This window comes from Carlito syrichta, unplaced genomic scaffold (assembly GCF_000164805.1).
Source record: "Carlito syrichta isolate Samal-C Ts95f unplaced genomic scaffold, Tarsius_syrichta-2.0.1 Scaffold315561, whole genome shotgun sequence".
In the NCBI taxonomy this organism is placed as follows: domain Eukaryota; kingdom Metazoa; phylum Chordata; class Mammalia; order Primates; family Tarsiidae; genus Carlito; species Carlito syrichta.
Window position 1 is genome coordinate 150907 of NW_007259657.1, and position 24608 is coordinate 175514.

The following is a 24608-nucleotide window of genomic DNA, read 5'->3' on the forward strand; positions in this document are numbered from 1 at the left end:
CTCAAGAGCTGCCCGGGCATATACGCAGAAGCTTCTGGACGTTCCTATGGGCACGATATGGCCACAGAGCTTCTGAGATGTGGCCCACCCTCAGGGGCCCGGGTGCACCTGCTCACTGCCCCCCTGGAAGAATGACCCCACATCTGGGGGTGTTAGAAAGACATGAGAGTACTCAGGGCTGGCCCAGGGGCCACCCTCCTGAGGACCCTCCCGCAGGCTCCAGGCAGTTCTGTATTGACCAGAAGAGCAGGTGTCTGCTGAGGCCACATGACCACAGAGAAGGGATGAGGGGGACAAGAGACCCGCATCCCCTGAGGTTCAGCCAGAGAAGCAGGGCCTCTGCCTCTCAGCTGCTGACTCTTGGGGAAATGTCAAACTGTAGCAGCAAAACCCACCCCCATTTCAGTTCTGTGAGCCCCACCAGCCGCTTCATACCCAGGGAGGGTGTCAGTCCTGCCAGCTGCTTCACACCCAGGGATGACAAGGAGGCCGTGAGCCCCATCAGCCACTTCACAACTAGGGAGAATGGAGAGGGCATGAGTCCTGCAAGCCACTTCTCACCCAGGTAGGGCAGGAAGAATGTGAGCCCTGCCACCCACTTCACACCCAGGGAGGGCATGAGTCCTGCCAGCCGCTTCACACCCAGGGAGGATGGGGAGAACATGAGCCCCACAAGCTGCTTCATAATGAAGGAGGGCCAGGAGGGCAAGAGCCTCACTAGCAGCTTCACACCCTGGGAGAGCGGAGAAGGCATGAGCTCCACTAGCTTCCTCATACCCGGGAAAAATGGTGAGGGCATGAGCCCCACAAACCACTTGACACCCAGGGAGGGTGGGAAGGGCGTGAGCCCTGCTAGTCAATTCACACCCAGGGAGGGCAGAGCAGGCATGAGCCCCACCAGCTGCTTCATACTCAGGGAGGGCGGGTAGGGTGTGGGAAGCAGTGGCTTCCTTGGGAGCTGGGATTTGCTCTTTCTTTTCCTGGAGGGTGGGGGAAGGACATGACCCTCTCCTAATCCCTGCTGCCTCTGTCTACCCTGCCTTAAGGAGAGGGAGGGGCCGCAGGATTCAGGGAGGAGAAAACCAGGCAGGAAGATGGGTGTCCGGCAAGGCCACCACCATGTCCTGCCCAAATGCCCATCTGTTGGGAAGGGTGCTCTCCAGTGAGGCTCCTGGGATGCGATGAGGCCACAAATCCTGACAGGGAACAGCAGGCGGACCCTGGGAGCCCAGTGGGGGGCTGCGGTCCAGGTCTGCAGGATGACCCTGGGGTGACACGCACCAGGGTGAGCCTGGCCCTGGGACGGGGTGCCTCTAGCTGCTAGGGTCTAAAGCCAGGGATTGACAGCACAAAGCAAGGGCCCAACAGGGAGGGGGATGGGCAGTGAACACTCACCGCAGTCATTTCCGGGCAGAAGGTGGAGCCACAAGTGGTGGGGAAGGAGTTGGGGCAGCAGCAGGGAGGCCGGGTGGGGGAGGACGTAGCCCTGCCCACAGTGCCCTGATCATCAGTCTCTTCAACACCTACCCGGAATCTTCCCCAGGCCCAATCCTCAGGACGCTGCACACCTTCCACCCTGATCCTCCTGACCCGCAAGGGCATGCTCCCACTTGGAGAGTGGTGGAAGCCTGTTCCTGCTTCAATCGACATTTTCTATCGGAGCGCAGTTGTTCATTTCTCTTTTCTGCCCCCAGTGAGAAGAGCTAGACTTATTTTTTTAATTGCCTATTTTTGTAGCAGAGTAATTGCCCCTGTGCTAATGAGCTTTGGGAATAAAATAAAAGAAGTAGTCCTGCACAGTGATGAACATGTGATTTTAAAATGAGGCCTACTTAAGCCAACCTTGCAATGGAAAAACATTCCGTGAAAAAGAAGACTTCCTCACCTCCAGCGTACATAGAGTTTCCTAAGTATGACAGGTGCATAGATCCTTTGAAGAAGTGACATTGGCACATTAATGTGAAAAGAAAGCTAGCCAAGAGGACGCACCACGGTCTAGAAGCATTAGTGTCTAGTGTCTAACTGCACCCGCAGCGCACTTTACAATCTCTGATGGGACTGCAGAGGAAGAGGGTGGGTAGGACGTGTTCTCTGAAATCTGTGCCAGGGTGCAGAGAACTGAAAACCACCAGGTACTCATTGGTGCCATGTGGCCAGTGCCTCGTCAAGGCTAAAAACCATTCTGAGTCTTTTTCAAGAAAAGGTAGAGATATTGGAAGGGACAAAGATTAGTCTGGGACCTGGGGATCACAGGGGCCAATTAAGTGTTGATGAAGTTTGGACTCAAACGATAAGAACAAACCACAAGGGCAAAGTGACACCCACACTGCTTCCCCAGGGTGGCCACCCAGCATGCTCACTTCCTCCCTGGCCTGGTCATTCTGCACCCACATTCCTTCCCCAGGGGTGGTCACCCAGCAGACTGGATGAGCCAGGAGGGTGACAGGTGGTGCTGGGTCCCAGAGCTGCCGACAGCAGAGTCCCTTAACCTTAGTAGCAAGACTATACTTTCTGTTGAATGGGGAGACTAATCACCACTTACACCCAGGGCAGTGTGGAGAATTAAATCAGAGACAGAAGCACGTTGCTTGACAAGCCTGAAGGAACCAGAGGACTAAGCTATCAGAGCCCAGAGCAGCCGAGGGCCCAGATCCCTGCAGTTGAAGTCTACACTGGTGAGTCTACAGCATCCTTGGCATAGCTGACCTCCAGGACAGCTACCCTTGTCCTCAACTCAAAGACCCTGGAGCCCATTTCTAGGTAGAGAGACCAAAAGGGAAGCAGACTTGGTGTAGCCACGAATAGACGTGACTCGTGCAAGGCCTGGTGATAGTGAGGGTACACTGCTGCTTGGGGTAAGGAAACAGAGCACAAGGTCAGACACTTTCTCCTTAGGAAACCCAGGAGACCTGAGAAAGCACAGCCAGAAACTTCCATGTGATCGTGGTCTCAGTGCCCCCAGAAGGGATTTACTGCTGGATTTAAATCCATCACTGCATCTAGAGCAATTTCCTGTCTCACATCATCCTGGGCTATTCCCACATGCTCTTCCATGCATAATATCCCATATTCAAAGTGCATCAGATCGGATAGACTTTTGCAATAAAAATATTAAAAAAATAAAAAACCTCTCTATAAAATTAATTGTGCTTTCTTTTTAGAAATCACGAATGGTTTGTGTTCATAGATCTTTCTGATATACATTTGTATGTGAGCTACAGAGCTGTCTAAAATTGGTTCCTATTTTTCTATTTTGAACCTGCCTCCCATCCTTGACGTATCACCTGTAGCAAACTGCACTGTTTAAGAAACTTAGCTCAAAAATTCTAAGCAATGGTTTCCACACTTGCCGTGAGCTAACCTGAGAGTAAATTGTTGTTTTTTAGTAAATCTCTCCTTCTGTCATCAACCAGCATTTGTGACACGCTTGTCCAGTGCAGCAGGCTATGAAATTTGTTGGACATAAACAATCGGGTCTTTCAACACGGTGGTTTTGAAACCACAGCATTAACAAAGAAACGACTAACCCAAGCGATGGTGCCTTGTGAGACACAGAAGCCTGCAGTATTCAACCGGGAAGGAGTCTCCGACTGTCTCTCAGTTGGTACCCGTTTCAAGACCGGCCCCACCTTTCTCCATTCCAGACCACACACCTTGGGGTCAGACGGGACACACGGATGCCTTCTGAAGTCATGACCTTCTTGATCTGCAACGTGATGCATGTATGTGGAACAGTATTTTTCAAGTATGATAATCTCTGTGATGGTTTGTTTTTAATATTTCATTGCTCATTCTCTGAATGTGTCAAAGTGATAAGAATATTCACTCATTTTCTCTCTTCTGCTGAGAAAAATTGTTTCCATTCTTCCAATTTTTCTAGAAAATGGGGTGAAAAGTCTGCCATCACAGTCTCAAACCCCTGCAGATTGAGGTCTTGCCCCTCCAAACTGGGGGTGTTCCCAGGTTCAGCCGGAGGCTCCCAGGATTACACACTGCCCAGGGGGCCACCCCTGGGCCAGAGGTCACCTGGGAACAGCCCCAGGAGGCCCCATGTGCCACCCGCCTCACATCCCAGGCTATCACAGCCCAGGAGCCAAGCTTCACATGGAGTTCTCCTCAGGAAAATACAGGAAAGAGGTGACACAATACCTCTGACTGGCAGCTCAGGGTCCTCACAGCTGCTCAAATAAGCCCGAATCCTGCCTCATGGGGCAGAGCTCCGAGGAGGAGGAGGATGCCCCAGCAGGACTGTGACCAGACAGGGCCATGACAGCTCTTCCTTCCACATGTGAAACAGATGCAGGACAGGCCTGTGGCAGGGATGATGTCGGGGATGCCAGTGTCACAGGGTTTCGGGACAGCTCCCAGGGAGGCCCAGCCCTAATCGTCTTCCTGGCACATTGGCAAGTTGACGAAGGTGAAGACGTTGAACTCGATCATGATGGAAAAGCATAGGAAGACAGCGTACAGGGCCAGCACACAGATACCCAGCTTCCGGTCCAGCTGCCACTTGTTCAGGTGGATGCCCAGGACCTGGTGGTGGGGGAGCAGGAGCTGGACTTGGGTGGGGCTGGGAGAGACGCACCTGGTCCTCCTGGGAGCCCTACATTGCAGCCCAGGACCTGGGGAGCAGGAGCTGGGGGGAGGCGAGTGGCAGTTGGAGGGGGTGAGCGGGAGCTAGGGTGGGGAGCAGGAGCTGGGAGGGCAAGCAGAAACTGGGAGGAACAGAACCCAGCAGGGAGGGGGACCCAGCAGGGGAGTGGGACAGGAATTGGGGGAGAGTGAAGGGGGGGGAGTAAGACCTGGAGGGGAGTGGGAGCTGGACTCAGGCAGGACTGGGAGAGGCATATCTGGTCCTCTTGGGAGCCCTACATGGGGGCCCATGACCTGGGGGGCAGCAGGAGTTTGGGGGGGTAAGTGGGAGCTGGCTGGGAGTGGGGTGGAGAGGGTGATCTGATGGGGGACGGAAACTGGCGGGGGAGCAGGACCTGGGGCGGAGGGGTGGTGACTGGGGACCTAGTGGGGAGGAGGAGCAGGACCTGAGGGGTGAGCAAGGAGAGCTTGAGGGGAACATAAGCTGGTGGGGAATGGGAGCTGGGCTCAGGGAGAAATGTGTGAGAGGCACTCCCGCAGTCCTTCTGGGGAGCGGCATCTACCTCAGGGCCCAGGACTTTCTGCAGAATGTGGCAAGCGCAAAGGGCGCTGCTGGCTGAGCCTTGGTTGGACCAGATCAAGCCCCAGAAGGTTTAGACTTTTCCTGTCCCACAGACCAAGGACATTGCAGTCGCCCTCCTGGGACTGCCCTCCCTAGGCAGGCTGCCTCCTCCTGGCAACATGGCCTCCTGGCGCAGGCTTCTCTGGGGACAAGCAGCACCCTCCTCTGGATGAACCCTGTGCTGCAAAACGTGGCACCATGGTCTTTACTCTTGGGTCTCAGCAGCTTCCCAAGGCCCACCAGAACCACAGCTGGGTACCTTCCACAGGGCCGTCTCTCTGCGTGTGTGTGCAGGGGGTAGGTGGGTAGGCATATCCCCAGCCTACACCCTTCCCTGACTTTCCATGCTTCCTTATCCTGCACCCACCTTCCTGTCTCAAGTCCAGGCTCTCTGGGGGCTGGATCCCAAGAACCTCATGGCACAAAGTTCAAGACCCAGGTGGCATGGGCAAGTGCTAAGGTGCCATGGGCAACAGCCAGGGGGCCAAGGGCAAGAGCCAGGGTGCTGTGGACAAGGGCCAGGGTGCCACGGACAGGTGCTGGGATGCTGTGGCCTGAGGTCCTGGTTCTGCCACTTGCCAACTGCAGCCTCAGCAAGTCAGCATCTGAGATTCCATTTCTTCTGCAAAATGATACTGACCACCACAGCAGGTGGTTGTGGACCAAACAAGGAGACCGAAGTCGAGGCTCGGCACAGATGGGGTATGGGGGCAGGAAGGCCTGGGTGGCTCTGACTTGCCATCAGGGGGGCTGCCACACCGCTCGTCCTCTCAGGTGGACAGGGGAGGGCTTCTCTCCCTGGCACCAGAGAGGGGACTAGGTCAGGCGGCGAGAGGTAGGGAATGACTCCCTTCCCCAGTGACTATTTTTTTTCTTTTGAGACAGGGGCTCACTCTGCTTCCCACGTTGTAGTGCAGTGGTAAGATTTCAGCTTACAGCAGCCCCTGACTCCTGGGCTCAAGTGATCCTTCTGCTTCAGCCTCCAGAGTAACTGGGACTACGGGTACGTGTCACTATGCCTGGCTAATTTTTGATTTTTTTTGTAGAGATGAGGTCTTGCTATGTTGCCCAGCTGATCTACATTTCTGAGCTCAAGCAATCCTCCTGCCTTAGCCTCCCAAAGTGCTGGAGTGTCAGGCATGGGCCATTGTGCCTAGCCCCCCTGGTGACTTCTTATCTGTAGGAGCAGGGGTGTTGGTGCTCTTGGGGGTCTCTGTGAGTATCTGTACTGCCTGGGTTCCTCCCTCACTGCCAAAGAGATGGCAGGTGTTTTGGGTCCCACAAGGGATGGGCAGAGTCAGGTGAGGCAATGTAAACATGAGGCATCTATTTGGGGTAACAGAGACTCACAGTGAGGGCAACAGAGCCCAGCAGCAACACCACGGAGTAGACCAGCCCCCGGCTGTTGATCCTCACCTAGGAAGGCAAACATGCACCCTGAGCCCGGCCCCTTACCAGTCTGTACCAAATGCCCAGTGCACTCAGGAAATAAATCTCTCCTCAGGAAGACTCATGCTCACGGGTGAGCAGGCCACAGGGGACAGGGGATGTGGACCCAGTCATGACCCACTCCTTAGGGGTGACCTGGGATGGGGCGGGCACTGGTATACTGAGACAGGGAGTGAAATATTAGACCACCTGGGTTGTTCTGGAAGCTTCCGGAGAGTGGGTACCTGGATGCCAGGGAAAAGGGGTTATTTCCTGGAGACTCTGAGGAGACAGGCCAGCATTGCCATCTTTCCTGGTGGGACACACCTACCCTACTCACAGCAGGAGAGACTCACCGTGGACCCATAGTCAATCACCATGGTCTGCAGGCCCCATGGCACGCCGAGGCCCACAAGGATGTCAAACACGTTGCTTCCTATGGTGTTGGACACCGCCATGTCCCCAAGGCCTGCAGAGATGACAACACATGTCCATTGAAAGCAGGTCACTGAGACCCAGATCCTTCTTGTAATTCTATCAGTACCAGTCCTCAGGAAGGAGTTCCCTTTTTGCGGCCCCATGTTTCCAAAGGATCTTGTGAGGGCTGAGATTCGCTCCCTCCATGGAGTCTCCAGGGGCTGCAGCAGGTTGAACTGTGATCCTGCACAACCACATGTGGAAATTCTGGCCCCCAGTGCCTCTGAATGTGCCCTTATTTGGAGATAGGGTCTTTAAGGAGGCAACAGCCAAAGTGAGGCTGCTGGAGTGGGCCCTAACCCAATATGACTGGTGTCCTAAAGAGGAGACACTTGGCAGGGCAGCATTTTGGGAGGCCAAGGTAAAAATTCAAAAAAGAAAAAAAAAAGAATTAGCTGAGTATGGTAGCACACTCCTGTAGTCCCAGGTACTCGGGAGGCTGAGGCAGGAAGATTGCCTGAGCCCAAGAGGTTGAGGCTGCAAGTGAGCCATGATGGTGCCACTATACTCCAGCTTGGGTGACACAGTGAGACACTAACTCAAAAAACAGTAAATAAATAAAGAGGCGAAACCTGGGCACAGACACACATGGGAGAACACAGGGAGAGGACAGAGGTGGCCATGAAGAGTCATGAAGGGGGCCTGGAGTTGACCCTTCCTCACAACCAAAGAAGTCAGCCCTGCTGGCACCTTAGCCTTAGACCTACTCCAGTCTCCGAACCATGAGACAGCAAGTCTTTGTTGCTGGGATCACGGGGCGGGAAGGACAGCCCTGGCAGGTGCACGTGGGGCCCCTTGTTACTCCTCCTGCCATGCATCTGCTGCTAGTCTCCGAGGACCGGCCATGAAATTTACCTTGTTTAACCTGTCACCCGGTGAGGTGGGGGCAGAGGGGAGCATCGTGCTCACACGGCAGAAGATGGCAGTGAAGCTCAGGCCATGTCGGCGCAGCTCCTATGGGGCTCAGCTTTAGGACGCCCAGCCTAGTAACCTCACACTAGGCCATGGAGTGCCTCCCACAACCAGAGCCAGGATTCTAAGGTGTCAGATCCTATGCCTGTTTAAGCCATCTGGTTGTGGTGCTCTGTCACAGCTGCCCCAGGAAATTGACACATCAAAGATCACCCAGTTGAATTTCACCCTTCTCAGTTGTCCCCAGTGGTCCCGTTCTCTGCAAGGCCCCACCTACCATAAACACATGCCTGTCCTCTCCTTCCCCCATCTCAGACTTCTCAGCCCTACTGGCTGACCAGTCCACCCTTCTCCATCTCGGAGGGACACAATGTCCTGTCCTTCTTCCAATGCCAGCTTTCCTCTCTGGTACCATTCTCTCCTCTCCCTGTGAGATATCACCCATGATCCTCCCATCCCAACCCCACACTTTCTCCTCTGACCTGCAAGCAGAGTCCGTAGAAGTCCATCTGGGGAGCTACCCACCTGCAGAAATGGAGCAGGAAGGCAGACTCTGCCCAGCTCTCTGTTCTGCCATCAGAGAATACACATCACTCCTTGTCCTGTTCAGTCAGTCACTTGGCAAACCCAGAGTAAAAAACACCAAACACACCAAGACGCAACCCGTGCTCTGGGGCCGGAGGGGGCGTGGGAGAGGGGCCAGGACCAGGACCTGCCTGGCCTCCCTGGGCCCAGGACCCTCCTTGTCATTCGCTCACTTCCTCCACGACACCCGGAATCAAGCTCTGTCCAAGTTCAGCCTGACTGATGACCTCAGCACACATCTGCTTTTAATGACAACATGGCAGGAATGTCTAGACAGGGGTCTAGAGGAGACGCCCTTGGTGGTATCACATCATGAGTGGACTCCAGTAAGCCACGTTTCCTAGGTGCCACATAGTAGGACCCAACAGCACCCATTGCAAGTGCCACGGCATGGCCAGCTATGACTGAGGCAGGGGCAAGGGGGGGGTCACGGTGACACTGGCAGCTGTGGGCCAGGGCAGGGTCCATACCTTGTCTCGCCACGATTAAGCTGGCCATGCAGTCTGGAACACTGGTTCCCGCTGCCAGGAAAGTGATGCCCATGATGACATCAGGGATGCCCAGAGTGTACCCGATGACTGTCACCTGTAGAGTGGGTAAGACATGAGCTCACCACACAGCACATGGAGCTTCCCACCTCCATGGGCCCCATGAGTGCAGGGCTGGCGTCCTGGTGACAGGGCTGAGGCCTTCCCGTCTCCAGAAGCCCTGTAGGGGGGGAAATTGGAGAGGAGGGTGGTAAGGTTGCGGGGGTGGTCGGTGTTGGTCTTGCTCTGCTCTGCCCACCCACATGATGTCCCAGAAGTCCCATCTTCTCTTGGGGGAGAGGACTGGTCTTGCTCTGTCCTGCCCACCCACATTACCTCGCAGAAGTTACATCTTCTCTTGGTGGGGGAGAACTAGTCTCACTCTGCCCTGCCCATCTGTATGACCTCACTAAAGTACTGCCTTCTCTTGGGTTCTCATTCTTCAGGTGTCTAAGCTGGAAAATGGACAACCCGTTTCTAAGACCCTCCCTTTTGATACTGACATTCAAGGACCACTCTTCCCAAAGCCTTGGGGATGAGGGATATTAAAGGTGGGCTGGGGTTAGGGGACAGCAGGTGGGACTGCCCACTCTGGGCGCCTCACAGCATACCACGCAAGTTCACCTGGTACATAGGCCAGCATGTACTGCTCAGGAAAAATCAGGGCTGATGCGGGCGCTGCCTTCCTTGATTTTTACTGTCAAGGCCAAACTGAGGCTCTCTCAAGTTCAAAGCCATGTTTAGGAATGCCCCAGCAAAGTTAGTCCAGGACCCACTGCCTCTCCCCCAGACCCACCGTCGCCCCACTCCAGACTCGCTGTCTCTTGCCCAGAGACCTGCCATCTCCCTCACTTCCGAGACCCACTGTCTCCCCCACCGAGACCCGCCATCTTCCCCACTTCCAAGACCTGCTGCCTCCCTCACTGTGGCCTGCTGTCTCCTGACCCAGGTTAGCTGTCTCTTTCCCTCAGACCCATCATCTCTCCCACTTCCGAGACCTGTTGCCTCTCCAGCAGAGACCTGCCGTCTCCCTCACCGAGACCCACAATCTCCCCCATGGAGAGCCGCCGTCTCCCCCCCAACCAAGGCTCACTGTCTCCTCCATTTCTGAGATCCATCACCCCCCTCGCTGAGACCTGCCATCTCTGCCCCAGACCCACCATCTCTTGCTCTGAAACCCGCCATCTCCCCCACTCCTAAGACCTGCCACCTCCCCTGCTGAGACCCGCTGTCTCCTGACCCAGATCAGCTGTCTCTCCACTCCCACTGTCTCTCTCCCCTAATCGTGCCATCTCCCCCACTGGGATCTGCCATCTCCCCTTAGACCCACTGTCCCTCCCACCCACTGTCTCTCCCTCGAGACCCACTGTCTCCCCCTCCAGACCTGCTCTCTCCCTGCTAGACCCTCCATCCCCTCCAGACACGGTCTACCAACCCAGATCCACCATCTTCCACCCCCTAGACCCACGATGTCTTCCCCCCAAGGCCAGTCATCTCCCCCTAGATCTGCTGCCTTTCCCACCAAGACCTGCTGTCTCCCCCACCAGACCTGCTGTTCCCCTAAACCCACCATCTCTCCCTGTAGACTGCCATCCCTCCCCCACCTGCCATCTCTCCAAGACCTGCCGTCTCCCTCCCCCAAGATCTGTCACCTCCCCCCAAGATCTGCTGTCTTTCCCACCAAGACCTGCTGTCTCCCCTCCAGACCCACCGTCTCTCTCCCAAGACCTGCCACCTCCCTGCTAGATCTGCAGTCCCCACTGACTCGTCGTCTCTCTAAGACCCACCATCTCCCTCCCTGGAGACCTGCCATCTTCCCCCCTCCCCCTGCTGTCTATCCCTTGAGATGCCATCTCCCCCATCCCAACCTGCTGTCTCCCCCAAGGCCCTCCTGTCTTCCCTGCTGCTGGCTGGGTGTCAGGAGGATGAAGTGACTAGGTGACAACCGCCAGGTATGAGGACAACAGGTGAGCTTCTCAGTCAAGATGAGCGCAGTCCTGTGGTGACCATCTCCCCCTCGGTGCTCTCCACCAGGGATGAGCAGGAGAAGAGGACCCCACCAGGCAGTACACAGAGGATGGGCAGGGGCTTCCGGCAGGGTAAGAGCCATCACCTCTGGGCATGCAGGACTTCCACTGATGGCCTCTCAGAACTCCAGGGCAAGCAGAATGCCGGCTATGGGGAGCAGCTGAGACTACTGGCTCACTCAGGTTCTAACCCCCACCCAGCATACACAAGTCATGTGACCCTAAAGAAATGGCTCCATAGTGCCATGGCTTGAATTTCCCATCTGTAAAATAGGCTCAACAATGTTCATCTTGTGGGGGTGAGGCTGGAGAAGGGTTCATGTGGAGTGCTAAGCCAGCATCTGACACAGGTGGGAGGGGCATTCCCAGTGGGGTGCAGAGAAGCCTTGGCTTGTCCTTATCACCATGGACTCCAGTCTCCTTCTCTCGCCTCCCTGGGGCCTCAGGAATGCCCACTGACTGGCATCGTGCCACATCACTCTGTCCACCCTGCCCAGAGTGGCACATCTCAAGCAAGCCCCATGCTACATTTTGGCACCCCTAGTCCCTGCACAGCACCTGACCCCTCACTCAGATGCCTTCCCACTGAGAAATGAGCGGAGGTCAGGAGGCCAGCAACCCATCTAAGGGAGCCCAGGAGGCCAGTAATTCGTCCAAGGGGGCTCAGGAGGCCAGCATCTCATTCAAGGGGGCTCAGGAGGCCCACAACTGCCCTTGAGTCCAGTCCCCCAGCCTAGTCGCCCCACAGCCCCACCACGCCTGCACTCACCAGCCACACCATGAGGTAGGAGAACACAGCGATCCACAGCGTGGCAGTGATGAAGGTCACCATGAAGAACTTCTCCCAGCGTGGCTTGCTGCAGTTGGGAATGGTGGCACACAGCAGGAAGATGAGTGGCCAGCTGAACACCCACTTGGCCCTGTCCCCTCTGGCCTCTGCAGCAGCAAGGGGTGGGGGGGGGGAGAAACACACTCTGGGTCACATATCTGCTGGTCAGTTGGATACTTTCCAGGTTCAATAAGAGAATGCCACCGATGTGACCCCGAGCAACTGGCCTCATGAAATCACTGACCTCTGCAATGTCACTCTGCAAGTGACAATTCAGTACTTGTTGACTGAGTAATTTCAGTCACTGCAATCCTTCAGTTGACAGGATAGAGACAGTGAGACCCAGAGTGGAAACAGACTCTCTAGGAGGAGCAGAGATGAGGTGTGAAATGTAGATGAGCTCCAGGACCCTGAGAAACCCTCAACCCTACTTCCTCTCTGCTAATGATAGCTGTAGTGACAATAACCAGCACATCCGATATCTGCTACGAGCAGCAGGCACAGGACTAAGCACTTTACATCTTACTAGTTTCTTCACTGTTAAATGTTATCTCGTTCTTGGTTGTTGCAAGAATGGGATAGAGTCTACATAGAACACCCAGCACACAGAGCCTAGCACACAGTAGGTGCTCAGGAAACCTCAGCTCCTCTACCACAAGGTCGTATGGTCAGCCCAGGATAGGCACAAGACAAAGCATGAGAGTCCTGGCTGGCAGTGCAGAGCTCACTGGCACCTTTCAAAGAAATACCCCAACAATTCAACCGAGGAAGTGGCCTCAGTGAGCCACTGAGTACAGGCGTGCACATGCAGGTTCAAAACACCTGTGGTCAGTGGAACAGCAGAAGAAAGGCCTCAACATATTTTATTTTCTATAAAGGCAACAAGAACAGTGACAAAAATATCAGAACCAACTTTTTTCAGAACTCTGGAAACTGACCAAAGGTTCATAGCAATCCAGAGAATGTCTGTTTAAGAAAATCAGCTGACCTTCAGTAAGAGCATTGTGGAGTTTAAATTTCCTACTTTCATTCCCAGTTTCTAGCTCCACAGCAGCCTTGAAAGTCAGCCACCTGCAGCCACAGTGAAAGACAGCCACCTCACAGCCACACAGGGGTAGGGCACTCCATAGAATTGTGATTATTGAACTGTCTGGTAGCTTTCTGGAACACCTTACCTTCAAGGCTGTCTTTTTACCTGAATCTGAGTTTACCCAGTATGAGCAGTCTTTTCTGTGAGGGTGCTTGCCAAAAACAATCAGAAGTAGTTATTCAATCATACCCTGGGGTGGCAGATAACAGCTGGATTAAACAATAGACTGACCAATCAGCTTGAAGGAAAAGCTGGGAAAGGAGGCGTCCATGGCAAGCCTTGAAAAACTCCTAAGTCCTTCTGGGAATCTAAAGACCATGAGTATGCCCAGGACTGTGTCCAGGGTCATTTTCATGCTCAGGAAAGACTTGGGAATGCCCTGCACAGTCACCTCTGCCAGCACTGAAGCCCTGCAAACTTAAGAAGTAAAGGCTAAGTGGAGGTGTAACCCAAAACACACTGAACCCCTCAGCAAGGACCAGGAGAACCACCTGATCCAGGCATCTCAGGAACTCCCTCCAACCATCAGCTGAACCCCTCTAGGTTAAGCCAGCAGAGATTTCAGTGCCACGGGCAACACAGAAAACAAACTTTACAGAATTAGTTTAGAAAAGTCGCTAAGCAAACTGCCATAATAATAGCAGCAACAATAAACCCTAGGAAGGGGGGAAAGTCTGATTTCTAGAGTTGTCACATTGTATTATTTAAAATACCCAGCTTTCAACAACAATAACAACAAAAAATTATCACATGCAAAAAAAAAAAAGCATGGCTCATATACAAGAAAAAAAAAAAAGCAGTCAACAGAAGCAATGAGGAAGACACTGGATTTGTAAGACAGTCTTTAAATCATCCATTTAAAAATATGCATAAAAGTACATAACATGGATTTAATATACCCAATGAGCAACTATTTTAACATTGCCTAAATCTCACATTTTTCTAGCAGTTCACTTAACTTATCCTCCAATCACTAACCAAGGACAGAACCAGTTTCTCAGAGGTAGCTATTGATTATTGTTTTACAAACCTCCTCCCCAACTTGTAATGTACCAATTAGCTTTTCTATTTCAAGTATTTGCTTCCACCTATAAGACCCAAGTTAACCAAATCAACCCAGACAGACCCCACCACCATGACAGCAATCATGTGACTAACCCACCCATCTGCCTTCTATCCATCACCTGATGTCAATACCTGCACTCACCTGCCCCTTTGTGATGGCATGGAATAGACTACCACTCAACCACCTTAAAGACCTTCCCTCATCAAACAGGAATATTTAACAGCATTCAACCTTGAGCAGCCAGTTGCCATTGCCTTACTAGAGTCTGGTGTGGCCATGTGCTATCTGAGCTGTGGCCGTCACCATGTTTCCTGGCTTTGGCCCCCTTGGGGAGGTGAATCTCCTTTCTCTCTAATTTACTCTTTAAATAAGCTATATTTTTCAATCTAACTTCTGTGCAGTTCTTTGCATCTTTCAGCAAAGAATCCACAGAATATGGCTGATATCCACACCCCCAGCAGGTCTGACCTAACAATGTATAAATAAGTTTTTAAAATGTCTAAAAAAAACTAAAGGAAAGTAAGAAAATGAGTCCTCACCAGAAAATACCAATAAAGAGATAAATATAAATAAATTTAAAAAAAAGAACCAAATACAAATTCTGGAGTTGAGATGTACAGTAACTAAAATTCACTAGAGGGACTCAATAGGAGATTTGAGCAGGAAGGAGAAAAACATCAACAACCATGAGGATAGGTCAACTTGAGACAGGGTAGCTAGCACAGGTTAGACATAGATAAATACAGACAGGTTTTAGGAAGCCTTCAGACATTATTAAAATTACATTTTACTGCAGGCTAAGCTGGCAGCCTACCCCACTCCCTCGGCAAATCAGAAGAAAACTCTATCAGGTGTAAGACTAGGACAGCCTAACCTTTGAATTCATGGTTTAACGTAATAATCACTAAGAAACTTTCAGGTTCCCTGTCAAAGGCAGAAGGCCAAAGACCACCCCTTAACTGACCAAGGCCATGAAAATTATAATAAGATCACCTTTTAACTAAGGAACCTGGGAATTGGAAAGCTCAAGCAGGTTTCCTTTGGGAAACAAAGTGGTCAGGAAAGACCCCTCCCCTTGTATCCTCCCATCAGAAGCCTAGAGATGTCAGTCTCTCTGGAGCCATGGTTACCTGCACTCCACACATGAGCATATCAATAACTAGGTAGCTATATCTAGTTTGGAGTTGAGAAAAGTGTGGTTTTTCTTCTTTGAAAAACTTGCCCGTGGCAGGCCTTTCTACCATGAATCTTCCTTCTTCCTTTTTCTCTTTTTCTTGCTAATAAACTTTGTTTGAAAACTTTGCTGCTGCTCTAAAATTCATTTTAGAAACGAGACAAATAATTCACAGGTTTTGCACTCTACTCCACCCGGCATCAAACTGGACTCACCTACTCTGAGAAAGAGAAAGAAAAAAGAATGGAAGAACATGAGCAGGGCTTCAGAGGCCATGAACACCATCAAGCAGACCAGCATACACATAGTGGGAGTGCGGGGGGGGGGCGGGGGGGAGCAGGGAGCAGGAAGACCATCTGAGACTATTTAAGGATCATGCTCACAACTCCTCAAGTATGATTTAAAACAGCAAATATATTCAAGAAGTATACCATTCTTCTCAGGTGCACATAGAATACTCCCCAGGACAGACCATATGTTAAGTCATAAAACAAGAGTCAATACATTTAAAAGGGCTGAAATAATGTACATATGTCGTCTAACCACAAGGAGATGGAATTAGAAATTAACAGAAAGAAAACAGGAAAACTCACCAATATGTGGGAATTATATAACACACTCCTAAATAACCAATGAGTCAAAAAAAAACCATAAGGAAAATTAGAAAATACTTCCAGATAAATAAAGATAAAAATGTAGCATATCAAAACTTATGGGATGCAATGAAAACAATGCTTGGAGAATTGCTTATAGCTGTATATGCCTATGTTAAAAAAAGGAAAGCTCTCAAATGAATGACCTAATCTTCCTCCTTAAGAAACAAAAAATGAAGAGCAAATTAAGTCCAAAGAAAACAGAATGAAGGAAAGAATCAAGGTCAAAATGAAATGAAATAGAAAATTTTAAAATACAGAGAATCAAAGGAATTGAAACTTGATTCTTTGAAAAGATCAGCAAAAATGACAAAGCTTTAACTAGACTGACCAAGAGAAAAAGAGAGAAGACTCAATACTAGAGTCAGGAATAAAAGAGGAGCATCACTATAAACATTACAGAAATAAAAAGAATTATTAAGGACTACTATGAACAATTGTATGCTAACAAATTAGATAACCTAGGTGAAACACACAAAATCCTACAAAGGCACAAACTATCAAAATTGATTCAAGAAGAAATAGAAAATCTGAATACACTTATAACAAGAAATTGAAACAGTAATTTAAAAAATTTCCCTTAAAGGAAAGCCAGGACCAGATGGCTTCATGGTGATTTCTATCAAACGTTTAAAGAAGAATTAACATGAATCCTTCACAAAGACTTTGGAAAAACGGGAGTAGGAAACACTCCTCCGTTGATTCTATGAAGCCAACATTACGCTGATATTAAGCCCAGACAAAGATATCAAGAGAAAACTATAGACAAACATCCCTTATGAACTTAGGCACAAAATCCTTAAAATTCTAGCAATCTGAATCTAGTAACATATAGAAATGATTATACACCATAACCAAGTGAGATTTATTCCAGGAATAAAAGCTGGTTCAACATATAAAATGTAATACATATAATATACCATGCTAATAGAATAAAGAACAAAACTACACAGTCAACTAAACCGAGGCAGAAAAAGCACAAAATCCAACACCTTTTCATGATAAACACTCGGTAAACTAGGAACTGGAAGAAACTTTCTCAAACTGCTAGAGGCATCCATGAAAAAAAACCCCACAGCTAACATTTAGTCTTACTCGTAAAAGACTGAAAATTATTCCCAGCCAACTCAAATCAGAAACAAGATGACAATACTTGTTCTTATCCCTTCAACACTGAACTGGAGATTTTAGTTGAGAAAATTAGGCAAGAAAAATAAGTAAAGATCATTTGAACTGGAAAGGAGGAAATAAAACTATTCCTATTTGTAGATGACATCGTCTCGTATACAAAAAAGTCTAGCCGGGCTCGGTGGCTCAGCCTATAATCCCACACCTTGGGAGGCTGAAGTGAGTGGATTGCCTGAGCCCACAGGTTCGAGACCCGCCTGGGCAACTTGGCGAGACCTCATCTCTACAATAAATCAAAAAATCAGCCGGGTGTGGTAGCGCATGCCTGTAATTCCGGCTACTTGGAAGGCTGAGGTGGAAGGATCGCCGGAGCCCAGCAGGTCAAGGCTGCGGTGGCCAGCAGCAGCCACTGCACTCCAGTCTGGGCAACAGAGTGAGACTCTAACTCAAAAAAAAAAAAAAAGTCTAAGGAATCCATAAAAAAACTACTAGAACTAATAAACAAGTTTAGCAAGTTGCAATTATGAGATCAATATACAAAATCTAGTTGTATTTCTATACGCTAAAAATGAACAATACAAAAATAAAATTAAGAAAACAATTTCATGTATAATAACATCAAAAAGAAAAAATAACTTACATTTATGTAACAACAAAAGTACAATTTTTATATGCTGAAAACTACCAAACATCATTGAAATAAATGAAAGACTTACTTAAATGAGAAGACATACTGGTTATGAAATTGGAAGGTTTAATATTGTTAAGATGGCAATATTCTCCAAATTGATTTTCAGATTTAGTGCAATCCCTATCAAAACCTCTGCTGGCTTTTCTGCAGATTGACAAGTTGATCCTTAAATTCATATGAAAATGCAAGGAACCCAGAATAGCCAAAACAATCTTGAAAAAGAATAAAGCTGGAGGATTTACATAGTCTGATTTTTAAAACTTACTGCAAAGCACAGTAATCAAGAGAGAGTGTTACTGGCATCAGAATATGTAGATCCATGACACAGAATTTAGAGTGTAGAAATAAGCCCAGACATTTAAGGTCAACAGATATTTGATAAGGATGTCAAGATAATTAAATAGGGAAAGAATAATCTTTTCAACAAATGGTGCAGAGATAACTGGATACCCACATACAAATAATGAATCTAGTTCCCTACCTCATACTAGACACAAAAATTTAGTAAAAATGATTGAAAACCTAAATATAAGGATCCAACTATTAAACAACTTGGGTAAAACTCTTTATGACCTTGGGTTAGGCAACAGTTTCTTAAATGACAATAAAATCACAAACAACAAAAGAATAAATAGATAAATTGTATTTTACCAAAATTAAACACTTTTGTGATTCAGAGGACACTACTAATAAGGTGAAAATACCATGTACAGAATAAAAAAGAAAACATTTGCAAATCACATATCTGATAAGGATCCAGTGTCTGAGATTAAGAACTTTTACAACTCAATAATTTTTTAAAAATACCAACTTCAAAAATGTGCAAAGGATTTGAATAGACAATTTTCCCAAAAGGTCACTAGAAAAATGTAATTCAAAGAGGTTGTACAGCCACAAGTATAAATATAATAAAAATAAATAAATAAGTATTGGTGAGAATGTGGAATCACAAGCACCCTCACACACAGCTAGTGAGAATATAAAATGGCACAGCCATCTTGGCAAACAGTGAGACAGTCCTCAAAGAGGTAAACAGATTCACCACATAATCCAGCAATTCCACTCCCAGTTCTGTGCCCAAGAGGAATGCAAACACATGTCCACATAAAAACCTTACTCAAATGTTCATAGCAGCATTATTTATAACAGCCCATATATCTACCAAGTGATAAACCGATAAACAAAGAGTAGCATATAATTACAAGGGAATATTATTCAGTCATAAAAAGGGAAGAAACACCGAAACATGCTACAACACGGACAAACCCTGAAAACATCATGCTCAAGGAAGGAAGTCAGACACAAAGGCTACATATTGTTAAATTCCATTATATAAAATGTTTGGAACAGGCAAATCATAGAGACAGGAAGAGGGTGAGTGGTACCAGGGATTGGAGGAAGAGAGGGATGGGGGGAAAGACTCATTGCTTGTGGGACTATGAAAATGTTCTGGAATTAGATATTGGCAATGGTCGCACAATTTTGTGAACATAGCAAACACCAGAGAATTGCACAGTTTATAAGGGTGGTATAGGAATGTTATCTCAAATGGAAAACTGTAAAGTAGACTGAAACTGATGGATTTAGTTCAGTATATATGTGTTTGAATCTTCCTAAGTCACCAAAAGTATATACACAGAGAGAAAAGTCCAGATTGTTGATAATGAGTCAAAAAAATATTTGCTTAAAATCATCAAGTCAATGCATGTCCTCAACAAAGATGGATATCCTAGACATCTGTCTTCTCCTATCTTGTTTCAAAATAGCAAGTATATCCAAACAAGTATACCCATGTACCCACTCTGGACAGATATCCTAGATATCTGTCCACTCAGATCTAGCTTGAAATCAAGTCTACTCACATAACCACCCCGGATGTACATCTTAGATATCTCTCTTTCCAGATCTACCTTGAAATCAGCAAGTCCAATCATGTGTCCAACCTAGATGGACATCCTAGACATCAGTCTTCTCAGATCTACTCTGAAATCAGCAAGTTCAATCACATATCCACCACAGATAGACATTTGGATATCTGTCTTCTCAGATTGACGTTAAGATCAGTAACTTCATGCACATGCCAACTCAAGATGGATATCCTAAATATTTCTCATTTCAGACCTATCTTGAAAACAGCAAATCCATACATATACCCACCCTAGATAAACAGCCTAGACATCTGTCTTCTCATCTTTACCTTGAAATCAGTAAGTCCACACACATACCCACCATAGACGGATATTCTAGACTTCTGTCCTCTCCAATCTAGCTGGAAATCAGCACATCCATGAATATACCAACCCCAGATGGATATTGTAGACATCTGTCTTCTCAGATCTACCTTGAAATGGGCAAGTCCACTCACGTAACTACTCTAGATAAACATCCTAGACACCTGTCTTCTCAGAACTGCCTTGAAATCAGCAAGTCCATTCACATATCTATCCTAAATGGACATTTTACACATATGCTTTCTTAGATCTACCTTGAAACCTGCAAGTCCACCAACATATACCAACATATACATTCTAGATGGACATCCTAGACATCTGTATTCTCAAATCTACCTTAAAATCAGCAAGTCCATGCAAGTATCCACCCTAGATGGACATGATAGACATCTGTCTTCTCAGATTGAGCTTAAAGTCAGGCAAGTCCATCCATGTACACACCCTACATGGACATTTAGACATCTGTCTTTCACAGATCTACCTTGAAATCAGCAAGTCCACTGGTTTCTACCCTAAATGGACATCCTACATATCTACCTACTCAGTTCAATCTTGAAATCAGCAAGTTCATGCACATATGCAACCTAGATGGACAACATAGATGTCTGTCTTCTCAGAGCTACCTTGAAATCAGCAAGGCCATGCATGCACCCACTCTAGATGAACATCATAGAATCTGTCTTCTCAGATCTACCATGAAATCAGCAGGTCCAGGCAAGTATGCACCCTTGATGGACAATCTAGACATCTGTCTTCTCAGATTTAGCTTGAAATCAACAAGTCTACTCATATATCCAAACTAGATGGACATTTTAGACATCTGTCTTCTCAGATCTACCTTGAATCTGCAACTCCATCCAAGTATCAATCTAAATGGACATTTTAGACATCTGTCTTCTCAGATCTACCTTGAAATCAGCAGTTCCATGCTAGATGTATATCATAGACAACTGTCTTCTCAGAACTAACTTGAAATCAGCAAATCCACCCACATATTCATTCTAGATGCACCTCTTAAACATCTGTCTTCTCAGATATAGCTTGAGGTCAGTAAGTCACTCCATGTATCCTCCCATGATAGACATTTAGACATCTTTCTTCTCAGACCTAACTTTAAATCAGCAAGTCCATCCACAAATCCATCCCAAACGGTCATTTTAGATATCTGTCTTCTTAGATCCAGCTTGAAATCTGTAAATCCACTCACGTATCCACTTGAGATGGACATCCTAGAAATCTATCTTCTCAGATTTACCTTGAAATCGCAAGTCCATGCACATATCCACCTTAGATGGACATCCTAGACATCTGTCTCTCAGATCTAGCATGAAGTCAGCAAGTCCATCCACATACCCACCCAAGATGAATATTTAGACATCTGTCTTCTCAGACCTAACTTGAAAACAGGAAGTCCATTTGTGTATCCTCCCTAGATGGACATCCTAGACATCTGTCTACCCAGATCTATCTTGACTCAGCAAGTCCATGCACATATCCCACCTAGATAGACAACTTAGACATCTATCTTCTCAGATCTACCTTGAATTCAGCAAATACTTTCATGTACCCACCCTAGATGGACACCCTAGATAGGTTGCTTCCCATATCTACATTGAAATCAGCAAGTCTATCAACATACCAACTCTAGATGGACATCCTAGACATCTGTCTTCTCAGATCTACCTTAAAATCAGTAAGTCCATCCACGTATCCACCCTAGATGGACATGGAACACATCTATTTTCTCTGATTTACCTTGAAATCAGCAAGTTCATCCATGTATCTATCCTAAATGGACATTCTAGACATCTACTTTCTCAGATCTAGCTTGAAATCAGCAAGTCCACCAACATATACATTCTAGATTGACATTCTAGATGTCTATATTCTCAGATCTACCTTAAAATCAGTAAGTCCATGCACATATTCACCTTAGATGGACATGTCAGACATCTGTCTTCTCAGATCGAGCATCATTTGAAGTCAGCAAGTCCATCCATGGACCCACCCAAGATGGACAGTTAGACATCTGTCTTTTCAGATCTTCCTTGAAATCAGCAAGTCCATTAGTTTCTACCCTAGATGGACATCCTAGACATCTGTCTACTCAGATCTACCTTGAAATCAGCAAGCCCAGGCATGTATGCACCCTCAAAGGACAACATAATCATCTGTCTTCTCAGATCTAGCTTGAACTCAGCAAATTCATTAACATATACATTCTAGATGGAAATTCTAGACATCTCGTATTCTCAGATCTACCCTAAAATCAGCAAGTCCAAGCACGTATCCACCCTAGATGAACATGATAGATATCTGTCTTCTAAGATCGAGCTTGAAGTCAGCAAGTCTATCCACGGATCCAGCCTAGATGGACATTTAGACAGCTATCTTCTCAGTTGTACCTTGAAATCAGCAAGTCCATTGGTTTCCACACTAGAGGGACATCCTAGACATCTGTCTACTAATAACTAGCTTGAAATCAGCAAGTTCATTGGTTTGCATCCAAGAAGGATATCCTAGACATCTCTCTACTCAGATCTATCTTGAAATCAGCAAGTCCAGGCACATATCCCCCTGGACAGACAACTTAGACATATGTCTTCTCAAATCTACCTTGAGTTCAGCAAGTGCACTCACGTACCCACCCTAGATGGACACCCTAGATATTTTATCTTCCCATATCTACTTTGAAATCAGCAAGTCCATCTATGTACCCACTCTAGATGGACGTCCTAGATATCTGTCTCCTCAGATCTACCTTAAAATCAGCAAGTTCACTCATGTATCAACCCAAATTTGGCATCCTTGACATCTGTCTTCTCAGATCTACCCTGAAATCATCAATACCATACACGTATCCACCTTAGATGAACATGGCACACATCTGTTTTCTCGGATCTACCTTTAAATCAGCAAGTCTATCCATGTTCCACCCTAGATGGACATCTGACTAATCCATTTTCTTAGATCTACCTTGAAATCAGAAAGTCCATCTACCTATCCATTCTAAACAGACATTTTAGACATCTGTCTTCTCAGATCTACCTTGAAACCAGCAAGTTCACAAACATATACATTCAAGATGGACATCCTAGACATCTGTATTCTCAGATCTACCCTAAAATCGGTAAGTCCATGCACGTATCCACTCTAGATGGTATATGCTAGACATCTGTCTTCTCAGATTGAGCTTAAATTCAGCAAGTCCATCCACGAACACACCCTACATGAACATTTAGACATCTGTCTTCTCAGGTCATCTTGAAATCAGTAAGTAAATTGGTTTCCACCCTAGATGGACAGACTAGACATCTGTCTACTCAGATCTACCTTGAAATCAGCATATCCATTGGTTTCCACCCTAGATGGATATCCTAGACATCTGTTTATTCAGAACTACCCGGAAATCAGCAAGTCCATGCTCATACCCACTGTAGATGAACATCACAGACATCAGTCTTCTCTGATCTACTTTGAAATCAGCAAGTACAGGCATGTACACACCCTCAATGGACAACCTAGATATCTGTCTTCTCAGATCTAGCTTGAAATCAGCAAGTCCATTCACATATCCAATCTAGACGGACATGCTAGACATCTGTCTTCCCAGATCTACCTCAAAATCAGCAACTCCATCCAAGTATCAATCATAAGTAGACATTTTAGACATTTGTCTTCTCATATCTACCTTGAAATCAGCAGTTCCATGCAAGATGGACATCCTAGAAAATTGTCTTCTCAGAGCTACCATGAAATCAGCAAATCTGCCCCTGTATCCATTTAAGATGGATCCCTTAGACATCTGACTTCTCAGATATAGTTTGAAGTCAGCAAGTCCCTCCATATATCCAGCTAAGATGCACATTTAGACATCTGTCTTCACATACCTAACTTGAAATCAGCAAGTCCATCTTTGAATTCATCCTAAATGGACATTTTAGACATCTATCTTCTCAGATCTAGCCTGAAATCTGCAAGTCCACTCATGTATCCACTCTAGATGGACATACTAAACAACTGTCTTCTCAGATATACCTTGAAATCAGCAAGTCCATCCACATATCCACCCTAGATGGACCTAAGAAACATTTGTTTTCTGAGACCTATCTTGAAATCAGCAAGTCCATCCACGTATCCATCCTAAATGAACATTTTAGACATTTGTCTTCTCAGATCTACTTTGAAATCAGCAAGTCTGCCCATGTATTCAACCTAGATTAACATCCTAGCATCTGTAGTCTCAGATTTACCTTGAAATCAGCAAGTCCATGCACATCTCCACCCTAGATTGAAGTCAACAAGTCCATCCCCGTACCCACCCTAGATGGATATTTAGACATCTTTCTTCTCAGAGCTAGCTTATATTCAGCAAGTCCATCCTTGTACCCACCATAGATGGACATGTAGACATCTATCTTCTCAAATATACCATGAAATCAACAAGTTAAGTTGAGTATTCACCATGAATAGACCTCCTCAATATCTGTCTACCCAGATCTATCTTGAAATCACCAAGTTAATGTATGTTCCCACTCTAGATGGATATCCTAGACATCTGCCTTCTCAGATCTA

General features: G+C 47.3%; 1 protein-coding gene across 1 annotated transcript in view; it reads right to left on the minus strand.

The window, feature by feature from the left end:
• Positions 1 to 4335: 4335 nt before the first annotated feature.
• SLC24A4 (solute carrier family 24 member 4) overlaps positions 4336 to 24608 on the minus strand; it is a 139721-nt gene continuing 119448 nt past the window's right edge. Inside the window, exons 12-16 of the mRNA XM_008072948.1 lie at positions 11941 to 12107; positions 9088 to 9202; positions 7000 to 7112; positions 6566 to 6631; positions 4336 to 4533 (exon numbers count right to left, since the gene is read on the minus strand). Coding sequence (XP_008071139.1) covers positions 4381 to 4533; positions 6566 to 6631; positions 7000 to 7112; positions 9088 to 9202; positions 11941 to 12107 — 614 coding nt within the window. The 3' untranslated portion in view covers positions 4336 to 4380. The remainder of the gene's footprint in view (positions 4534 to 6565; positions 6632 to 6999; positions 7113 to 9087; positions 9203 to 11940; positions 12108 to 24608) is intronic.